The sequence below is a fragment of the Salvelinus alpinus genome, chromosome 14 (assembly GCF_045679555.1).
Source record: "Salvelinus alpinus chromosome 14, SLU_Salpinus.1, whole genome shotgun sequence".
Classification (NCBI taxonomy): domain Eukaryota; kingdom Metazoa; phylum Chordata; class Actinopteri; order Salmoniformes; family Salmonidae; genus Salvelinus; species Salvelinus alpinus.
The window spans coordinates 6360470-6381220 of NC_092099.1; the positions used below are offsets into that span (position 1 = coordinate 6360470).

The 20751-nt window shown below is 42.6% G+C and overlaps 1 protein-coding gene and 1 long non-coding RNA gene across 2 annotated transcripts in view; one reads left to right on the forward strand and one right to left on the reverse strand.

The window, feature by feature from the left end:
• Positions 1 to 5256: 5256 nt before the first annotated feature.
• Positions 5257 to 20751, reverse strand: part of LOC139539152 (Krueppel-like factor 12) — a 166141-nt gene continuing 150646 nt past the window's right edge. Inside the window, exons 5-6 of the mRNA XM_071341975.1 lie at positions 17159 to 17316; positions 5257 to 10257 (exon numbers count right to left, since the gene is read on the reverse strand). Coding sequence (XP_071198076.1) covers positions 10076 to 10257; positions 17159 to 17316 — 340 coding nt within the window. The 3' untranslated portion in view covers positions 5257 to 10075. The remainder of the gene's footprint in view (positions 10258 to 17158; positions 17317 to 20751) is intronic.
• On the forward strand, positions 14113 to 14606 carry LOC139539153 (uncharacterized). Its single transcript, XR_011667877.1, has 2 exons — positions 14113 to 14336; positions 14438 to 14606. It is a non-coding gene; the product is annotated as an uncharacterized lncRNA (long non-coding RNA).

Consider the following 20751-nt stretch of genomic DNA (forward strand, 5'->3'; position numbering starts at 1 on the left):
AATAAATAATCATACAAATTATGGATGTTAAACATTTAGGTACATACAAGTGTCTTATATCGGTTGAAAGCCTAAATTCTTGTTAATCTAACTGCACTGTGATTTTGCAGAGAGCCACATCAATTTACAGAAATACTCATAATAAACATTGATAAGAGATACAAGTATTATACATGGAACTTTAGATAAACCTCTCCTTAATGCAACCGCTGTGTCAGATTTCAAAAAAACTTTACGGAAAAAGCACACCATGCTATAATCTGAGTACAGTGCTCAGAGCCCAAACAAGCCATGAAGATATCCGCCATGTTGTGGAGTCAACAGATGTCAGAATAGCATTATAAATATTCACTTACCTTCGATGATCTTCATTAGAATGCACTCCCAGGAATCCCAGTTCCACAATAAATGTTTATTTTGTTCGATAAAGTCCATAATTTATGTCCAAATACCTCCTTTTTGTTTGTGTGTTCAGTACACAATCCAAACTCCCGACACGCGGGCAATTCCTTTGTCTTCAGAAATGCAATGAACGCAAGCTAACTCTCTCACGTGAACGCGCTTGGTCAGCTAATGGCACTCTGTCAGAGCCCTGACTCAAAGAGCCCTCATTCCCCCCTCCTTCACAGTAGATGCATCAAACAAGATTCTAAAGACTGTTGACATCTAGTGGAAGCCTTAGGAAGTGCAACATGACAAATATCCCACTGTATCTTCGATAGGCAATGAGTTGAAAACCTACAAACCTCAGATTTCCCACTTCCTGGTTGGATTTTTTCTCAGGTTTTTGCCTGCCATATGATTACTGTTATACTCACAGACTTCATTCAAACAGTTTTAGAAACTTCAGAGTGTTTTCTATCCAAATATACTAATAATATGCATATATTAGCAACTGGGCATGAGTAGCAGGCAGTTTACTCTGGGCACCTTATTCATCCAAGCTACTCAATACTGCCCCCAGCCATAAGAAGTTAATGTTTTTCCTCATAATCCTGGACTTTCGGATCACAATTTTATTACGTTTGCAATCGCAACAAATAATCTGCTCAGACCCCAACCAAGGATCACAAAAAGTCGTGCTATAAATTCTCGGACAATCCAAAGATTCCTAGATGCCCTTCCAGACTTCCTCCGCCTACCCAAGGACGTCAGAGTACAAAAATCAGTTAACCACCTAACTGAGGAACTCAATTTAACCTTGCGCAATACCCTAGATACAGTCGCACCTCTAAAAACAAAAAACATTTGTCAGAAGAAACTAGCTCCCTGGTATACAGAAAATACCTGAGCTCTGAAGCAAGCTTCCAGAAACTTGGAACGGAAATGGCGCTACACCAAACTGGAAGTCTTCCGACCAGCTTGGAAAGACAGTACCGTGCAGTATCGAAGAGCCCTCACTGCTGCTCTGTCATCCTATTTTTCCAACTTAATTGAGGAAAATTGGAACAATCCCCCCAAAAAATATATATCTTTCTCAAAGCTAACTAAAAATTCCGCAAGAGAGGATGGCTTTCACTTCAGCAGTGATATATTCATGAACTTCTTTGAGGAAAATATCATCATCATTAGAAAGCAAATTACGGACTAGTCTATAAATCTGCGTATTCTTCCAAAGCTCAGTTGTCCTGAGTCTGCACAACTCTGACAGGACCTACGATCAAGGGAGACACTCAAGTTTTTTAGTACTATATCTCTTGACACATTGATGAAAATAATCATGGCCTCTAAACCTTCAAGCTGCATACTGGACCCTATTCCAACTAAACTACTGAAAGAGTTGCTTCCTGTGCTTGCACCTCCTATGTTGAACATAATAAACGGGTCTCTATCCACCGGATGTGTACCAAACTCACAAAAAGTTTCAGTAATAAAGCCTCTCTTGAAAAGCCAAACCTTGACCCAGAAAATATAAAAAACTATCGGCCTATATCGAATCTCCCATTCCTCTCAATTTTTTTTGAAAAAGCTGGTTCCATTTAAGGACCACTATTGTTTTCACTATATATTTTTCCTCTTGGTGATGTCATTAGGAAACATAATGTTAACTTTCACTGCTATGCGGATGACACACAGCTGTACATTTTGATGAAACATGGTGAAGCCCCAAAATTGCCCTCCCTGGAAGCCTGTGTTTCAGACATAAGGAAGTGGATGGCGGCAAATTTTCTACTTTTAAACTCAGACAAAACAGAGATGCTTCTGTTGAATCTGACAATTAATCTTGATGGTTGTACAGTCGTCTCAAATAAAACTGTGAAGGACCTCAGCGTTACTCTGAACCCTGATCTCTCTTTTGACGAACATATCAAGACTGTTTCAAGGACTGCTTTTTTCCATCTACGTAACATTGCAAAAATAAGAAACTTTCTGTACAAAAATGATGCAAAAATATTAATCCATGCTTTTGTCACTTCTAGGTTAGACTGCAATGCTCTACCTCCGTCTACCCGGATAAAGCACTAAATAAACTTCAGTCAAGGTTTTACTGCTAACCTACAAAGCATTACATGGGCTTGCTCCTACCAATCTTTCCGATTTGGTCCTGCCGTACATACCTACACATACGCTACGGTCACAAGACGCAGGCATCTTTACTATCCCTAGAATTTCGAAGCAAACAGCTGGAGGCAGGGCTTTCTCCTATAGACCTCCATTTTTATGGAATGGTCTGCCTATCCATGTGAGAGATACAGACTCCATCTTGACCTTTAAGTCTTTATTGAAGACTCATCTCTTCAGTAGGTCCTATGATTGAGTGTAGTCTAGCCCAGGAGTGTGTAGGTGAACAGAAAAGCACTGGAGCAACAAACCGCCCTTGCTCTCTCTGCCTGGCTGGCTCCCCTCTCTCCACTGGGATTCTCTGCCTCTAACCCTATTACAGGGGCTGAGTCACTGGCTTACTGGTGCTCTTCCATGCCATCCCTAGGAGTGGTGCGACACTTGAGTGGGTTGAGTCACTGATGTGATTTTCCTGTCCGGGTTGGCACCCCCCTTGGGTTGTGCCGTGGCGGAGATCTTCCTGGGCTGTACTCGGCCTTGTCTCAGGATGGTAAGTTAGTGGTTGAAGATATCCTTCTAATGGTGTGGGCTTAGGCAAAGTGGGTGGGGTTATATCCAGCCTGTTTGTCCCGGTCCGGAGGTATCGTCGGACGGGGACCACAGTGTCTCCCGACCCCTCTTGTCTCAGCCACCAGTATTTATGCTGCAGTAGTTTATGTGTCAGGGGGCTAGGGTCAGTCTGTTATATCTGGAGTATTTATCCTGTCTTATCCGGTGTCCTGTGTGAATTTAAGTATGCTCTCTCTAATTATCTCTCTCTTTTTTTCTTTCTTTCTTTCTCTCTTTCTTCCTCTGTCTCAGGTGACCTGAGCCCTAGGACCATGTTCCAGGACTACTTGGCCTACTGACTCCTTGCTGTCCCCAGTCCACCTGGCCGTGCTGCTGCTCCAGTTTCAACTGTTCTGCCTGCGGCTCTGGAACCCTGACCTGTTCACCGGACGTGTTACCTGACCCAGACCTGCTTTTTTCAACTCTCTAGAGACAGCAGGAGCGGTAGAGATACTCTGAATGATCGGCTATGAAAAGCTAACTGACATTTACTCCTGAGGTGCTGACCTGTTGCACCCTCGACAACCACTGTGATTATTATTATTTGACCCTGCTGGTCATCTATGAACATTTGAACATCTTGGCCATGTTCTGATATAATCTCCACCCGGCACAGCCAGAAGAGGACTGGCCACCCCTCATAGCCTGGTTCCTCTCTAGGTTTCTTCCTAGGTTCTGGCCTTTCTAGGGAGTTTTTCTTAGCCACTGTGCTTCTACACCTGCATTGTTTGCTGTTTGGGGTTTTAGGCTGGGTTTCTTTTACAGCACTTTGTGATATCAGCTGATGTAAGAAAGGCTTTATAAATAAAATTGATTGATTGATGACATTCCTCTAAATTAGTTGGGCATCCAGGGGTTAATTGGACACTTGAGTTCCTGAGGCGGAAATTCTGATGGCCCAACACGATTGAGGATGTTAGATCCTTCGTTATGGCCTGCTCCACCTGTGCCCAAAGAAAGTCCTCACGATAGCGATCGGCTGGGTTACCTCCATCCCAAGGGCTAATCACTATCCTGGTGGTCGTCGATCAGTTCTCCAAGGCAGCCGATTTCATCGCCATGCCCTACCTCAGTCAAGGAGACAGCCAATCTCATGATTAACCATGTCTTTCGAACACACAGTTTCCCCCAGGACATTGTCTCAACCCGTGGCCGCCAGTTCGTTGCGTGGTATTGGAAAGCCTTATGCTCCCTGTTGGAGGCGTAGGTGAGTCTCTCCTCTGAGTTCCACCAATAGCTGAATGGGCAGAGTGGGTCAACCAGGGGGCTGGAGAAGTCCCCCCCCTCCTGTTTCCTGAACAAGAGGCCGAAGCGGGGGTGCCCTCAGCAAAGGCGTTCATTCAACATTGTTGCCGCACCTGGACCAGAGCGTGACCCTCTTTTAAAAGTGGATTCTCGGAAGCTCGCCCAGTTCTACGTAGGACCATTCAGGATCCTGAGTCGCATCTACCTGGTCACCTATTGTCTCCAGCTCCCCAGGTCATTGAGAGTCTGTCCATCCTTCCACTTTTCCCATATCAAACTGTTAAGAACCAGTCCCTTCTCCCCCCACACATGCCCTTCCGCCCCCTCGACTTGTTGACGGCCGCCCGGCCTACACAGTCTGGCGTCTGCTGGAAGCTTGTCGGGTCTGGGGCACCTTGCAGTACCTGGTGGACTGGAAGGGCTAGGAGCGGGCGTGGATGCCTGCCCGAGACATCCTGGACCCGAGACTTGTTCAGGACTTCAACCAACTATGTGGTGGTTGCCCTGGATCTGCGGCCGGAGCCGCTCCTAAGTTCCACCTGTCACCAAGAGGGGAAACATTTCAGTATGTGGAGGGATCAGCGAAAACTAATTGTGTTGGACACTATCATGAAAATCACCTCATATCATTGATAAGCCTATGGGATGCATACACTAAGTATAGGGGAATTGTTGTTTGTATTGCCATATCAAAGCCTAGCAAAGTGCCCTTACGGTATACACACTTGGATAGATGATTGAATGCCCGCCAAAGATCCTGGCTCATCTTATCCTTACGTTCCAGGACAAGCTTAGGTTTCTGAATTCCAGCGAATGTGAGTATAGCACTCAAATCTGCTAGTGAAACCAAAATCACATACTAGCAACAACACAGTCTAAATGAGTTCTGGTACAAACATGTTACATACAAAATGCAACTTTATTAACCTTCATGCCTAATTCATATACATGTATATGTTTCAACTCGGTTTAATTTAATTTCACAGCTCCATCCATACGAAAAAATACAAAGATAAAAGCAAAAAGCATTGACAGAATATTTAGACAACTTTTGTAAAACAGAAAGAAAGAACAGAAGAAAAACCTTTGAACCTCTTTCAACCTTTGAAAAACATTGGGATTCCGAATTAGTTCCCAGAATTCCTTGAGCTAACGACTCCCTTTGAAGCATTGTGGGGCATATCACAATTTTACGGTAAGAATGAAAAGCTCTGAATACATTTACAATATAGTCGCTTTACATGAATACAGGAACAACAATTACTGTACGTAATAGCAGTAAACTTGAAACGAAGGCATTGGCATCACTACGTAATTCTTCAAAAACAGAGATAAAACAAACACAGAATTGATACAGAAATTAAAGAAATATTGAACGGATACAGAAGTGTAATCAGAATTCTTTCAAAGGGCGCTCCCCAAGGGTTGGTATTCCGGCCTTTACATATTCAATACAGCATTCCCTGCGAACCGCAATAAATTCAATCAGGTAATTCAAATGTCTTTCACTCTCTTCTGTGATTTCGCACACTGCAGTAGGGTGTGGCTGATTATGAAAAAAACGAAGTAGTTGCACCAATGACCAGTGTCGGAGAGGTCAAAACCCAAATGATACGATAATGATAAAATAATTACATTCCCTAAGTGAAGTTTATATTGTAAATACATCCATACAAATAATATGCAGCTTTCATGGGACAAACATACAGCATGTTAAAGGCTGACATTTGAGGATACTGTATTGAAAAGATGGGGTAAGGCTCAGTGCATTGAAAATAAACTGAACAATGGGAGTCTGGGTTTTTCCAAAATGGTCTCAGAGTTTTATGTTTTACAAATACATCTCTGTCTGAGTATCAATTCAAGGGTTTATATTTGAATGTATATGATACGTGTTAGTTGTGAAATAGTTTATGTGCATGATTTTCAGAGATTCGCTGTGATAGGAGGCACTATTCATTATTGCATAACTTTGACCCTGCTTACCGTTAAATAATTAAAAAACGTTCGTAAAACGTTTTATTATGCCAAAGGGGAGTGGTAATGCATGCATACAATACGCCTCTGTGTACACATGCTAAATATTAGTTATAACTTTCAAGTTCAATTTAAAGAAAATATATGTAGAATTTGGATAAACGTTGATATGAATCTGTACTTGTAATTGTAATATTCTTCAACTCAACATGGCTGGGTAGAGAAAGACATTAAAAGTTTGATCAATTTATAAAAGCAATTATCATATTGACTATATTTATATGAAAACATTCTCTTGTTTTGAGAAAGAAGAAAATCACAAACCAAAATGCACATTTCTGACATCAGATTTGATCATTTATATGAGTATTTTAGATAACAAAACTGTTTAGAATCAATAGCCCCATTTTACTGTATATCAAATCAGATAAATTAGCATCTCTGAAAAATACTTTACATATATAAATGTATTCCCTTGTATCTAATAATCAAAGCCCTATTTTCAAATGTATATACAGGCTGTAGAACAGAGTTATCATTTTTATTCCCACTATCACATATATTAAAACATTTCAAAATATATATATTTTTACAGAAAATCGTTAAATGCAAGATGAAGTGCCCCTCATTTCAGAAAAGTACAGCATATGAATAATAAAATGTTTAAAATTATGACTATGTATAAATGGACTTCATTAATGAAATAATTTTAAAATGATACTTCATAACAAACAAGTTGCCGATGATATGCTCGGGCCAAAAAAGGCCAACGAAATATTCACATGTACACAAACAACATATAACAACATAATATGACATATATTATAATACTTCAGAAAACCAAAAGGAGAGAGACAAATTCGGCATAATATGTTTCTGATAAATATTTCTTTGTTCCGGTAAGGATGTGGTTTTGAATTAGGACAGTACCACTGGTGTATGCGTGTGTTATTAAATCACTAAGCATATGCTGCAATCTCAAAAACTTTGTCTATAAGCACTTGAGTCGACAAAACCTTAACTTACTGACCTTCTGAAATCAGCCCCTGAAACTGTAAGCAGGGATCCAGCATACTCATACTGCACTACAAAAATACTTTGAACACATACAATTATCATACATGTGGGATTCTGTTGAGAATAGCTGATAACAAGGTCAGATCTATGTCCAATATTGTAAAAAGGAAAATCTGATAACTTCGCTGTGATAGGACAAGTTGCCGATATTGCTTTCATGTATCTCAGAAAGGTTTATGTAGTGCTATTTGTATGTCCATAGACATCTCTTTCCAATCGGCTGGATAAATTGCCTTTAACTGGTAGTTTGCAGGTGATGTCAAACAATATGCAAAATATAAGTGGTTGACGTCATTGCGCTGACTAATGAAAGTTGAGCCACGTTTTTTTTCTCAGAAATACCTCAGTTATATATAGCCATAAATCTTTATACGGCTTACTATAAATCTCTTTATAGGAGTAGATGTCTTTTTACTCCATGTACAAACGGAAAATTATCAAAATGTGGTTTTAGTGTGTTGAATAAACCTTAACACTGAACATGGTAGATAAGTATCTGTCATCGGTGCATGACAAACGACAAGTAAAGGTGGACCTGAAGCTGGATCTGAAGACCTCACATCATGATTTGTGTATGTGTGATTAAAAAAGACACTGCTCCCAGCCATAGAAAGCTACAGGGCCAACTGTCTGTGTATATTGTGTACTACAGTGTATTACATTATAAAGAATGTAGAAAAGTTATGTTTTTTTTCCTTCATTTTGGCACTGTACACTCATAGAAAAAATTGTTCCAAAACGTTTATTCAAGCTTTTCCCATAGGAGAACACTTTTTGGTTCCAGGTGGAACTCTTGTGGGTCCCTCCTCGAACAAAAAAATAGTTTTTCAAAGGGTTCTCCTATGGGGACAGCCAAAGGTTCCAGATAACATTTTATTCTAAGAGTGTAGGTCTGTTCATAGATACATTTAGAAAAACCCGTTCCCCCTCAACCACCAATCATTAATGTGACATTTTCCACACAATTTACAGGGAGGGGGTAACCAAAATAAGTGAGTTTGCCTAGAATATTGTTCTGTAGAAATATAGACATTTGTAGTATAGAATAGAAACAAAGAAGTGGAACTTGTAGAAATCGGTCTGTGATTGAGGACTTATTTGTCTATGACATCAGCAACCAGAACAAGGGTACAAACACATTTCCCTCTACCGAATGTATTGCTCTTCTACTGAACTCGAGTAACCGAGTGGCTTAGCCCTCTGATCTAAATGTATGCACGCGTGACTGTAAGTCGCTTTGGATAAAAACATCTGCTAAATGGCATATATTATATTATTATTAACTAAACCCAAGATGTGTTAGCTCTAGACTACTAACACACAAATGATCACAATGCCAATCCCTCTCACTGTAAAGAGCAGGGCTACAAAACAAAATCCTTGAACATTATGGAATCGTCATATAAGGTGTCAATCTGTAAGGTGCTTCAAATGCCAGATATGTTAATTTGATTTGTTTTAAAGTTCATTGCACATTGAGGTGTGGATTGATCTTTATTTGTGTAATTGATCAAAAGCAGGCATACACAGCAAGATATAATAAACAAAAAACTAAAGAAAGTCTCGATATTGAAACTAGATTTACCCAATGAGATTGCTAATCACAGCACAAAATGCACCAATAAAGTTTTTTTTAAATCAAATGTTTCAAAGAAGCTCTAGGTGCAATACAGTTGAGTCATGTGCTAACAAAAACCATTGGATAAAAAAAACAACAAACATGTATACTAAACCTGTATGTATTGTAATATGCGTGGATGTGAATGAGAAGTAAGGTTGCTGATGCTCTCTGTGTATATACTGTACTCTTTAATCTCAGTTGCTGGTTTGCTGACATTGGGTTTCGGGTTAACGCCGCCCCTTAACAGCTTCTATATCACTGGCCCACTGGGATGCCTTTGATACTTCTGAATCTAGAACACTGGTACTACAACTCATTCTAGAATGCTGATTCGAGAACACTCACACCAGTTATTACGGGTACAATCAATGAGTGGATGGCGCCCTCTGCTGCCGGTTGTCCTGAAGCACAGAGAGGCAGGGAGCTGCTATAGGGAGTGAACTGGGAAACAATACTCGCCATGGACGAACCAGAATCTGTGTCTGTTTATTCCATTTTCCAATGCAAGGCCCTGGTCTGCCCTATACTTCAAAGACACACATGCACACAGCCCTTCCATCAAGCCATCCAATCCTCAGTTCTTTCACATTATAGATGCGAGAAAAGCAGCCATTCTGAACGATATAACCAAAACAAAGACACCAAGAAGAACGGTTGCGGTTAAGGTTCCTGTCCAAATGAACGAAGAAGAGCAATACTCCTTCCGAGAAAAACTCCAAAATGAAACCATTTAAGAACAGTGCTGAGAAAAAAGACAGGTTTACGTCAAAACTCCAAAATGATAATTAAAGAGCATTTTCCAGTTCCGACCCTCCTCAGTCACTGAGGATCCAGAACCAACCCTGTTTTTTTTTCTCTGTGGACAAACAGATGCCTTTCTTTGCATTTTACTCTGCTCTTCCCACCGCCTCACAGACAGACAGCGGTGTGTGTCCAGTCCAGCTGAACCACATTGAGGGAGAGACCCTGCTCCCCCGGCGGCACTGTGTGTGTGTAAGTGTGTGTGTATGCTCCTTCTGATGACATCATCACCCTGTAACTGTCTCACACCAGCATGTGTCTCCGTCGGTGCAGGGCCAGGTGGTCTGAGCGCGAGAAGCTGCGGTCACAGTCCGCACACTTGAAGGGCTTGACGCCTGTGTGTTTCCGGTAGTGGCGAGTCAGCTCGTCAGAGCGGGCAAACTTCCACGTGCAGCCATCCCAGGTGCATTTGTATGGCTTCTCACCTGGACAGGTCAACACAAACAGACAGAAACAGAGACTTGGTAAAGTAATGACTTTCGCAACATACAATTCATGTGCACACATTTTTGTATTGCCTAATGATTTCTCTTTTTCTTCTAAAACAGTCTTTACAATATGCTTGGAAAGTGGAGACATCACAAACATAAAAGTTTTGTAAACATTACTGGAAACAGCTTACCGTTTTGGAGACGGTGCTTGCTAACAAAGAGATTTGCAGTGATTAATTAACTGTAAATACTGTAAGTTAATTGTGTCGCCCCACAGTTAAGCTAAAAACACACCAAGGATACTGACGGCCAAGGTACTTAGCAGCTCTGACTATGTCAGCAGTCACTTTATTTTTATATAGCTCAGATCATCAACCATTCATGGCTCGCTCGGAGGAGGTGGTCAGAGACATGGCGGTGCCAGGCGAACAACCTCTCCCTCAATGTCAGCAAAACAAAGGAGCTGATCGTGGATTACAGGAGACGGAGGGGCAAACATGCCCCCATCCACATCGATGGGGCTGTAGTGCAGCCGGTCGAGAGCTTCAAGTTCCTCTGTATCCACATCCCTAAGGAATTAACATGGTCCACACACAACCACACATCTGTGAAGAGGGCACGACAGCACCTTTTCCACCTCAGGAAGCTGAAAAGATTTGGCATGGGCCCTCAGATCCTCAAAAAGTTCTACAGCTGCACCATTGAGAGCAACTTGAATGTCTACATCACCGCTTGGTATGGCAACTGCAAGACACCCGACCGCAAGGCACTACAGAGGGTGGGTACGGCCATCCAGGACCTCTGTAGCAGGCGGTGTCAGTGGAAGGGCCAAAACATTTTCACCGACTCCAGCCACCCAAGCCATAGACTGTTCTCTCTGCTACAGCACAGCAAGCGGTACTAGTGCACCAAGTCTGGAACCAACAGGACCTTGAATAGCTTCTACCCCGAAGCCAAAAGTCTGCTAAACAAGACTGCTAAATAGCTGATCAAATGGCTACCTGGACTACCTGCACTGGCCCTTTGTTGCACTAACTCTCTTGCACTGACTCTATGCACACACACTGGACTCTACCTACATACTCACACATATTTACACTGACACCCCAACACACACATACACACACACTGGACTCTACCCACAATCTCTTGGCAGGTTTGTTGTGGTGCCATATTCTTTCCATTTTTTAATAATGGATTTAATGGTGCTCCGTGGGATGTTCAAAGTTTTGGATATTTTGTATAACCCAACCCTGTTCTGTACTCCTCCACGACTTTGTCCCTGACCTGTTTGGAGAGCTCCTTGGTCTTCATGGTGCTGCTTGCTTGGTGGTGCCCCTTGCTTAGTGGTGTTGCAGACTCTGGGGCCTTTCAGAACAGGTGTACGTATACTGAGATCATGTGACAGATCATGTGACACTTACATTGCACACAGTTGGACTTTATTTAACTAATTATGTGACTTTCGAAAGTAATTGGTTGCACCAGATCTTATTTAGGGGCTTCATAGCAAAGGGGACGAAAACATATGCACGGACCACTTTTCCATTATGATTTTTTTGCATTTCACTTCACCATTTTGGACCATTTTGTGTATGTCCATTGCATGAAATTCAAATAAAAATCCATTTAAATTACAGGTTGTAATGCAACGAAACAGGAAAAACACCAAGGGGGTGAATACTTTTGCAAGGCACTGTAGCCATGTTACATGTTAACTAAAACAATACATCTGCAAGTTGTAACTCATTTTTAAGTAATTTTTTCTTCTAGAGCAATTCCTTGTTACATATTTTACATCTAGCTAAGGAGTTTTGAGTTTGAAGGAACATTATTTTTAGTTTATAAATGTTTTATATTACTCAGTTTGAACGACAATGTGCACAAAAATTGTCCATTAGCTAGATAGCTAGATTGCTAACTGAGTCAGTCAAACGAATGGGATGGTAACGAGCAATAATGCTAAACATTAGCTAAATGCTTCCTCCATAAGCTAGCTATCTAGCCACTGTAGCTAGTAACACACCCATGATACTGATGGCCGAGGTATTTAGCACCTCTGACTAGAATGTCGGGAGTCAAAATCACCAACTAGTGAGGCAGCTGTTCTGCCAAAAGCAGTGGTGGACAGAGTGAGCTCGAGCCAGACTTATGCCATGTTCATGTCATGTTGGGAACTTGTAAATAAGTCCTTCCAACTGGAAAAAAATGCACCTGGATGCCCCTCCAACTCATAATTAGGACTAGGAAACTCGGGTATGACCTCTAGATCACGGTCTTTCCCACATGATGAACTCTGACATCGCACACCACTGAAAATGTCAACAACCATGGCCACAATTTTGTCTGTCAATGGTGAGAATGGTTCTTGTGTTCCTTCCGAGTTCTGAGCATGTGAACTCTACAAGTCATTCCTCCGATCACTCCTACATAACGTGAACGTGGCATCATACTGCGAGTGCCAGTTTTATAGCTAGCTAAATGGTTAGCATCGGCATTCACTAGCGCAACATATAAACTACACATTTGGCTAGATGGAACTGGCAGTGTGGGATAATGGAAAGTTAATTATATTATTTCGTCAACATCTTGCCAGCTAGTGGTTACCTAGTTGTGGCTATCTAGCTATCAACAGGGCTTTCTTCAAATTATAACTAGCAACATTAACGCAGCTAGCTAACATTGGCTATATAGCAACATAATCCTACTACGTGCCAACGGAAACAAAGCTTAAGAAAGCACCACTACTGCAACCTTCTGGTCTGGAGTATTTTAAACAAGTCTAATATTTTTTGGGACAAATTATGAAGGCTTTTGTTTTGTTTACTACTTTGTGAATGAACTGTTAGCTACAGATTGAATTTAAAAAAATCAAATAACATTTTATTTGTCACATGCTTCGTAAACTAACAGTGGAATGCTTACTTACGGGTCATTTTCCTACAAATCGGTGTTAAAGATAAATATAAAAATAGTGACATAAGGCATAAATACACAGTTTATAACGAATATCAATAAAGTGACATTTAAAAATGTTTCTACTTCATATATATAATCTCCGGCACAACGCCAACATCAACATATGTGAAAATTGCACATTTCTATGTAGTAAAAGAAATGGAGGAACATGACATCATCGGTGTGCATCGTGTGATTTTAATTAATTATGAGTAGATATTGCCTACTAATTGCCGACTAATTGTCTACTAATTTGTTGATGATGTGAGGGGGTTGATGTTACCAGTACAGAAAAAGTACCCTCTTTTCTCCTTCTCATTGTTGCTTCTTTCATGCTCTCTGAAAGGCTCATAGTCAAGTCGTTGGGCAAGCTGACTACCCATTTTGAAACAGCAAGAGAAGCCACAGTTCATCAGGTGGTCTCATAGACTTAGACGCATCATAGTAAATTCAATTCAGAGTAAATGAAACACTCGTAATGGTATGATATGTTACGTTTGGTATGGTTACATAACATAGAAGGTTACTTAAGGCAAAACAATAAAAGTAGGGTGGGTGGTTGGTGAGAATGTGATGCGTATAATGTGAACTTCTAGTATCCAAAAGGTTGCATGTTCAAATCTCATCACGGATAACTTTAGCATTTAACAAATCAGCAACTTCGCAACTACTTAAAACTTTTGAGCTATTTTGCAAGTACTTAGCGTGTTAGCTAACCCTTCCCCTAACCCTAACCATAGCCCTTTAACCTAACCCCTAACCCTAACTTTAACGCTAACCTTAAGCCTAAACTTAACCCTAAACCCAAACCGTACGTACATATTCCAACTAGAAGCCATGGATTACAGGAAACATATGCACTGAGCTAAAGGCTAGAGCTGTCACGAATCCCGCTTCCTGAGTCTGTTTTTGCCTGTGTTCTGTCCTGGAGTGTTTTTCCGGTGTCCTGGAACGCACCCTGTCTGGTTGCCGGGCAACGTAGCTAGTTGGGAGATCTCTGATTACCCGCACCTGTATCCCATCAGCTATCTGCACACCTGGTCCTGATCATCACCCCTCCACTTCATAAGCTCTGACCTGACATCCATTCCCTGCCGGATCGTTAGCCATGAACAGTATGTTGTGCCAGCGTATCAGCCTCCAGTTTGATAGAGTTTGTTTGTTGTTTTGTACGTCTTGCTTGCCTTGAACTTACCTCCGTTTGTTCTGTCTACAGTCATTCACCCGGAACACTCACCCCATCCCTGCCTGGTCGTCGGTGGCTTCTGTTACTCCCTTGGATCTGCCTATTCACTCCCATCAACTCACCTCCGCTGCCCGCTCCGCCACCTGGATCTTTCTACCTCTACGTTTAAACTTGTAAATAAATACTCACCTTCGTCCTACTCTCCTTGTCCTGATCTGCTTCTGGGTTCTATTTTAGAAAACCGTGACAAGAGCTGCCGCTTTCAAGGAGTGGGACACTAATCCGCACGCTTATAAAAAATTCCGCTATGCCCTCAGACGAACCATCAAACAGGCAAAGAGTAAATACAGGACTAACACTGAATCCTACTACACCGGCTCTGACGTTCGTCGGATGTGGCAGGGCTTGCAAACTATTACGGACTACAAAGGGAAACCCAGCCGTGAGCTGCCCAGTGACGGAAGCCTACCAGACGAGCTAAATTACATTCATGCTCGCTTCGAGGCTTCGAGGAAAGCAACACTGAAGCATGCATGAGAGCACCAGCTGCTCTGGACGACTATATGATCACGCTCTCCATAGCTGATGTGAGCAAGACCTTTAAACAGGTCAACATTCACAAGTCTGCGGGGCCAGACGGATTACCAGGGCGTGTACTCAGAGCAAGCGCAGACCAACTGGCAAGTGACTTCACTGACATTTTCAACCTCTCCCTGACCCAGTCTGTAATACCCACATGTTTCAAGCAGACCACCATAGTCCCTGTGCCCAAGGCTATGAAGGTAACCTGCCTAAATGACTACCGCCTCGTAGCACTCATGTCGGAAGCCATGAAGTGCATTGAAAGACTGGTCATGGCTCACAACTACACCATCATCCCTGAAACCCTAGACCTACTCCAATTCACATACCACCCCGACAGATCCACAGATTACGCAATCTCCAATCGCACTCCATACTGCCCTTTCCCACCTGGACAAAAGGAACACCTATGTGAGTGCTGTTCATTGACTACAGCTCAGCGTTCAACACCATAGTGCCCACAAAGATCATCACTAAGCTAAGGATCCAGGGACTAAACACATCCCTCTGCAACTGGATCCTGGACTTCCACGCTGATCCTCAACACCGGTGCCCCTCAGGGGTGCGTGCTTAGTCCCCTCCTGTACTCCCTGTTCACCCACGACTGAGTGGCCAAGCACGACTCTAACAACATCATTAAGTTTGCTGATGAAACAACAGTGGTAGGCCTGATCACCGACAATGATGAGACAGCCTATAGGGAGGAGGTCAAAGACCTGTCAGTGTGGTGCCAGGCCATCAACCTCTCTATCAATGTGAGCAAGACAAAGGAGCTGATCGTGGACTACAGGGAAAGGGCAGGGAAAGGGCCGAACAGGCCACCATTTACATCGACGGGGCTGTAGTGGAGCAGGTTGAGAGTTTCAAGTTCCTTGGTGTTCACATCACCAACAAACTATCATGGTCCAAACACACCAAGACAGTCATGAAGAGGGCACGACAAAACCTTTTCCCCCTCAGGAGACTGAAATGATTTAGCATGGGTCCCCAGGTCTTCAAATAGTTCTACATCTGCACCATTGAGAGCATCTTGACCTGTTGCATCACCACCTGGTATGGCTACAACTCGTTATCTGACCGTAAGGCGCTACAGAGGGTAGTGCATATGGCCCAGTACATCATTATGGCCAAGCTTCCTGCCAGCCAGGACCTATATACCAGGCAGTGTCAGAGAAAGGCCAACAAAAATTGTCAAAGACTCCAGCCACCCTAGTTATAGACTGTTCTCTCTGCTACCGCACATCAAGCGGTACCGGAGCACCAAGTATAGGTCCAAAAGGCTCCTTAACATCTTCTACCCCCAAGCTATAAGACTGCTGAACAATTAATCAAATGGCCACCCAGACTATTTACATTGACCCCCCCTTTGTTTTTACACTGCTGCTATTCGCTGTTTATCATCTATGCATAGTGACTTTAACCCTACCTACATGTGCAAACTATCTCGACTAACCGGTACCCCCACACATTTACTCAGTACCGGTGCCCCTTATATATAGCCTCATTATTGTTATGTAATTCTACTGTTTCACTTTTTATTTTTACTTTATTTTTATTGAGTAAATATTTCCCTAGCTCTATTTCTTGAAATGCCCTGTTGGTTAAGGGCTTGTAAGTTAGCATTTCACGGCGCATGTGACAAATGACATTTGATTAGATTTTAACCCTAAACCTTAGCCACATAGCTAAATTAGCTTTAACCAACTAGCTAACGTTAGCAACAGCAAATTGGAATTCGTAACATATCACACATTTAGCAAATTCTTAACACATTGTATGAATTGCAATTTGTAACATCTTGTACAAATTGCAATTCGTAACATATCATATAAATTGTAATTCGTAACATATCATACTAATTGGAGTCTCCTGGATTTACTTTTACTATGTAGCGTCTGCCCCTAAGTCCAGCTTGCTTGTTGTGTTTACAGATATTGTGAAGCACCTTCCATGTGTATTCACTTACTACGCATATTAGCGCTACAGAAAACGTATTATTCAGGAAGAGACCTAGCCTTTAATTGATGAAGAGAACTGTATTAAATTGGTGAAGCCGCACGCACGCACGCACGCACGCACGCACGCACGCACGCACGCACGCACGCACGCACGCACACACACACACACACACACACACACACACACACACACACACACACACACACTGACCTGTGTGCGTCCTCCGGTGTGCTTTTAGATGGGAGCTCTTGGTGTAGACCTTATTGCAGCCCTCAAAGTCACACCTGTGGATGCGTCTCTTCTTGGAGTCGGGCGACTCTGACCTCCGTGGGCGGCGTATGCTCTCAATACTGAATGGTGACATGGAACTGCAACAAGAGAGAAAATGGTGGATCATTAGAGGAGCATCTTCACTATCTTTCATTTACATTACTAATTTTGATATTAGCTGTAAGGCAATGATCCAAAACCCAACATGACATTTTACTGTGTATGCCTTGACTACTGTAATTCTATCAGAAGTGCCATTATATTAATTGAGGCAAGTAGATTTCTGATAATGCATATAGGAGTATCTATTCAACATATGGTGGAGAATGTAGACTGAAAAACAAACAATCTTTTGAAGTATCTTTTGAAGTATCGGGTAACTTTCCCTCCCCTTGGATACACATGTACATTTATCCTTCAAAACAATTATAGCACTTACATGTAATGTTCGTCACATTTCACCCAATGTCAGTGCTATCCGGGATCCTTGGATGTCCCTACCCTAAACTTTAACCTTAACCACTACCCTTACCCTAACTATAACCACAACCCTTATCTAACCCTAACAGTAACCCTTCCCTTAACCATTTTACATGTCAACTTCAATGGGTAGGGACATCCCAAGGATCCCGGATAGCACATACCTTTCAAGCAAGCTCCAATTACTCCAATAGAAATACCTGGAAATAGATTCAAGATCATATTTCACAACCTGTTATGACATGTTCATTCAGAGATATTGTTAAAACATTTCAATGGCCTTTAGAAACCCCCACAACCCACTGGGCACAGCGTTGGATGTGGGAACAACGTTGATTCAACCAGTGCGTGCCCAGTGGGACGGCACAGGAAACTGGATGAGGTAAGACTGTTATTTTGACCATTCCTACAGGTTTATCAATCATCTGAAGACAGTTTCATATTTATTTGATTCATGCAGTTCAATAAACATAATGACTGCTGTGTTGTCTATATCATCCATTACATTTTCCATTACATTTCCTGTCAAAATTAGTAGTCAGTACATGGAGTACAATTTATCACAATAAAGGCACTAGATAGAGTATGCGTGTGTGTCTGTGTTGGGAAATGCAGACAGTATTGACATGTGCCATCAGCAATATGTGCTTCCAGTAATGGTTAGCAGTGGTAACAGGTCCGCTTAGCTCACATGCTAAACAAACACTCTACTAACACAATGCTACGGTCATGTTGCACACACATGCGTGCCCTTACACACGCACACACACACACACACACACACACACACACACACACACACACACACACACACACACACACACACACACACACACACACACACACACACACACACACACACACACACACACACACACACACACACACACACACACACACAGCTAAATAGCTACCCGGACTATCTGCATTGACCCTTTTGGCTTCATCACATGCAGTACGCTGCTGCTACTGTTTATTATTTATCATTTTGACTAGTCACTTTACTCATACCTACAGTACCAGTCAAAAGTTTCAACACACCTACCCATTCAAGGGTTTTTCCTTTTCCTATTTCCTATTTTACACGTTGTAGAATAATAATGAAGACATCAAAACCATGAAATAACACATATTGAATCAAGTAGTAACCAAAAAAGTGTTAAACAAATTCAAATATTATTAAGATTTTATAATCTTCAAAGTAGCCACGACCTTGATGACAGCTTTGCACACTCTTGGCATTCTCTCAACCAGCTTCACCTGGAATGCTTTTCCAACAGTCTTGAAGGACTTCCCACATATTGTGAACACTAGTTGGCTGCTTTTCCTTCACTCTGTGGTCCAACTCATCCCAATCCATCTCAACTGGGTTGAGGTCGGGTGATTGTGGAGGCCAGGTCATCTGATGCAGCACTCCATCACTCTCCTTCTTGGTCAAATAGCCCTTAAACAGCCTGGAGGCGCCGACAGAGATGGCCGCCTCGCTTCGCGTTTCTAGGAAACTATGCAGTATTTAGTTTTTTAAGTGTTATTTCTTACATTGGTACCCCAGGTAATCTTAGGTTTTATTACATACAGTCGGGAGGAACTACTGGATATAAGAGCAACGTCAGCTCACCATCATTACGACCAGGAATACGACTTTCCCGAAGCAGATCCTCTGTTTTGCCCACCACCCAGGACAATGGATCGGATCCCAGCCGGCGAACCAAAACAACGTCGCCGTAAAAGGGGCAGACGAAGCGGTCTTCTGGTCAGGCTCCAGAGACGGGCACATCGCGCATCGCTCGTACTAGCATACTACTCGCCAATGTCCAGTCTCTTGACAACAAGGTTGATGAAATCCGAGCAAGGGTAGCATTCCAGAGAGACATCAGAGACTGTAACGTTCTTTGGTTCACGGAAACATGGCTCACTCGAGACACGCTATCGGAGTCGGTACAGCCAGCTGGTTTCTTCACACATTTCACCGACAGAAACAAGCATCTTTCCGGTAAGAAGAGGGGCGGGGGGGGGGGGGGGGATATGCCTTATGATTAACGAGACGTGGTGTGATCATAACAATATACAGGAACTCAAGTCCTTCTGTTCACCTGACTTAGAATTCCTCACAATTTATTAGCAAGTGCATCGGCGATGTCGTACCCACAGCAACTATTAAAACATTCCCAAACCAGAAACCGTGGATTGATGGCAGCATTCGCGCGAACTGAAAGCGCGAACCACTGCTTTTAACCAGGGCAAGGTGACCGGAAACATGACCGAATACAAACAGTGTAGCTATTCCCTCCTCAAGGCAATCAAACAAGCTAAGCGTCAGTATAGAGACAAAGTAGAGTCGCAATTCAACGGCTCAGACACAAGAGGTATGTGGCAGGGTCTACAGTCAATCACGGATTACAAAAAGAAAACCAGCCCTGTCGGGGACCAGGATGTCTTGCTCCCAGACAGACTAAACAACTTCTTTGCTCGCTTTGAGGACAATACAGTGCCACTGACACGGCCCACTACCAAAACCTGTGGACTCTCCTTCACTGCAGCCGACGTGAGTAAAACATTTAAACATGTTATTAACCCTATGTTAACCCAAGGCTGCAGGCTCAGACGGCATCCCCAGCCGCGTCCTCAGAGCATGCGCAGACCAGCTGGCTGGTGTGTTTACGGACATATTCAATCAATTCTTATCCCAGTCTGCTGTTCCCACATGCTTCAAGAGGGCCACCATTGTTCCTGTTCCCAAGAAAGCTAAGGTAACTGAAGTAAATGACTATGTACTCCTGTACTCCCTGTTCACCCACGACTGCGTGGCCATGCACGCCTCCAACTCAATCATCAAGTTTGCAGACGACACTACAGTGGTAGGCTTGATTACCAACAACAACGAGACGGCCTACAGGGAAGAGGTGAGGGCACTCGGAGTGTGGTGTCAGGAAAATAACCTCACACTCAACGTCAACAAAACAAAGGAGATGATCGTGGACTTCAGGAAACATCAGAGGGAACAGCCCCCTATCCACATTGACGGGACAGTAAAGGAGAGGGTAGTACGTTTT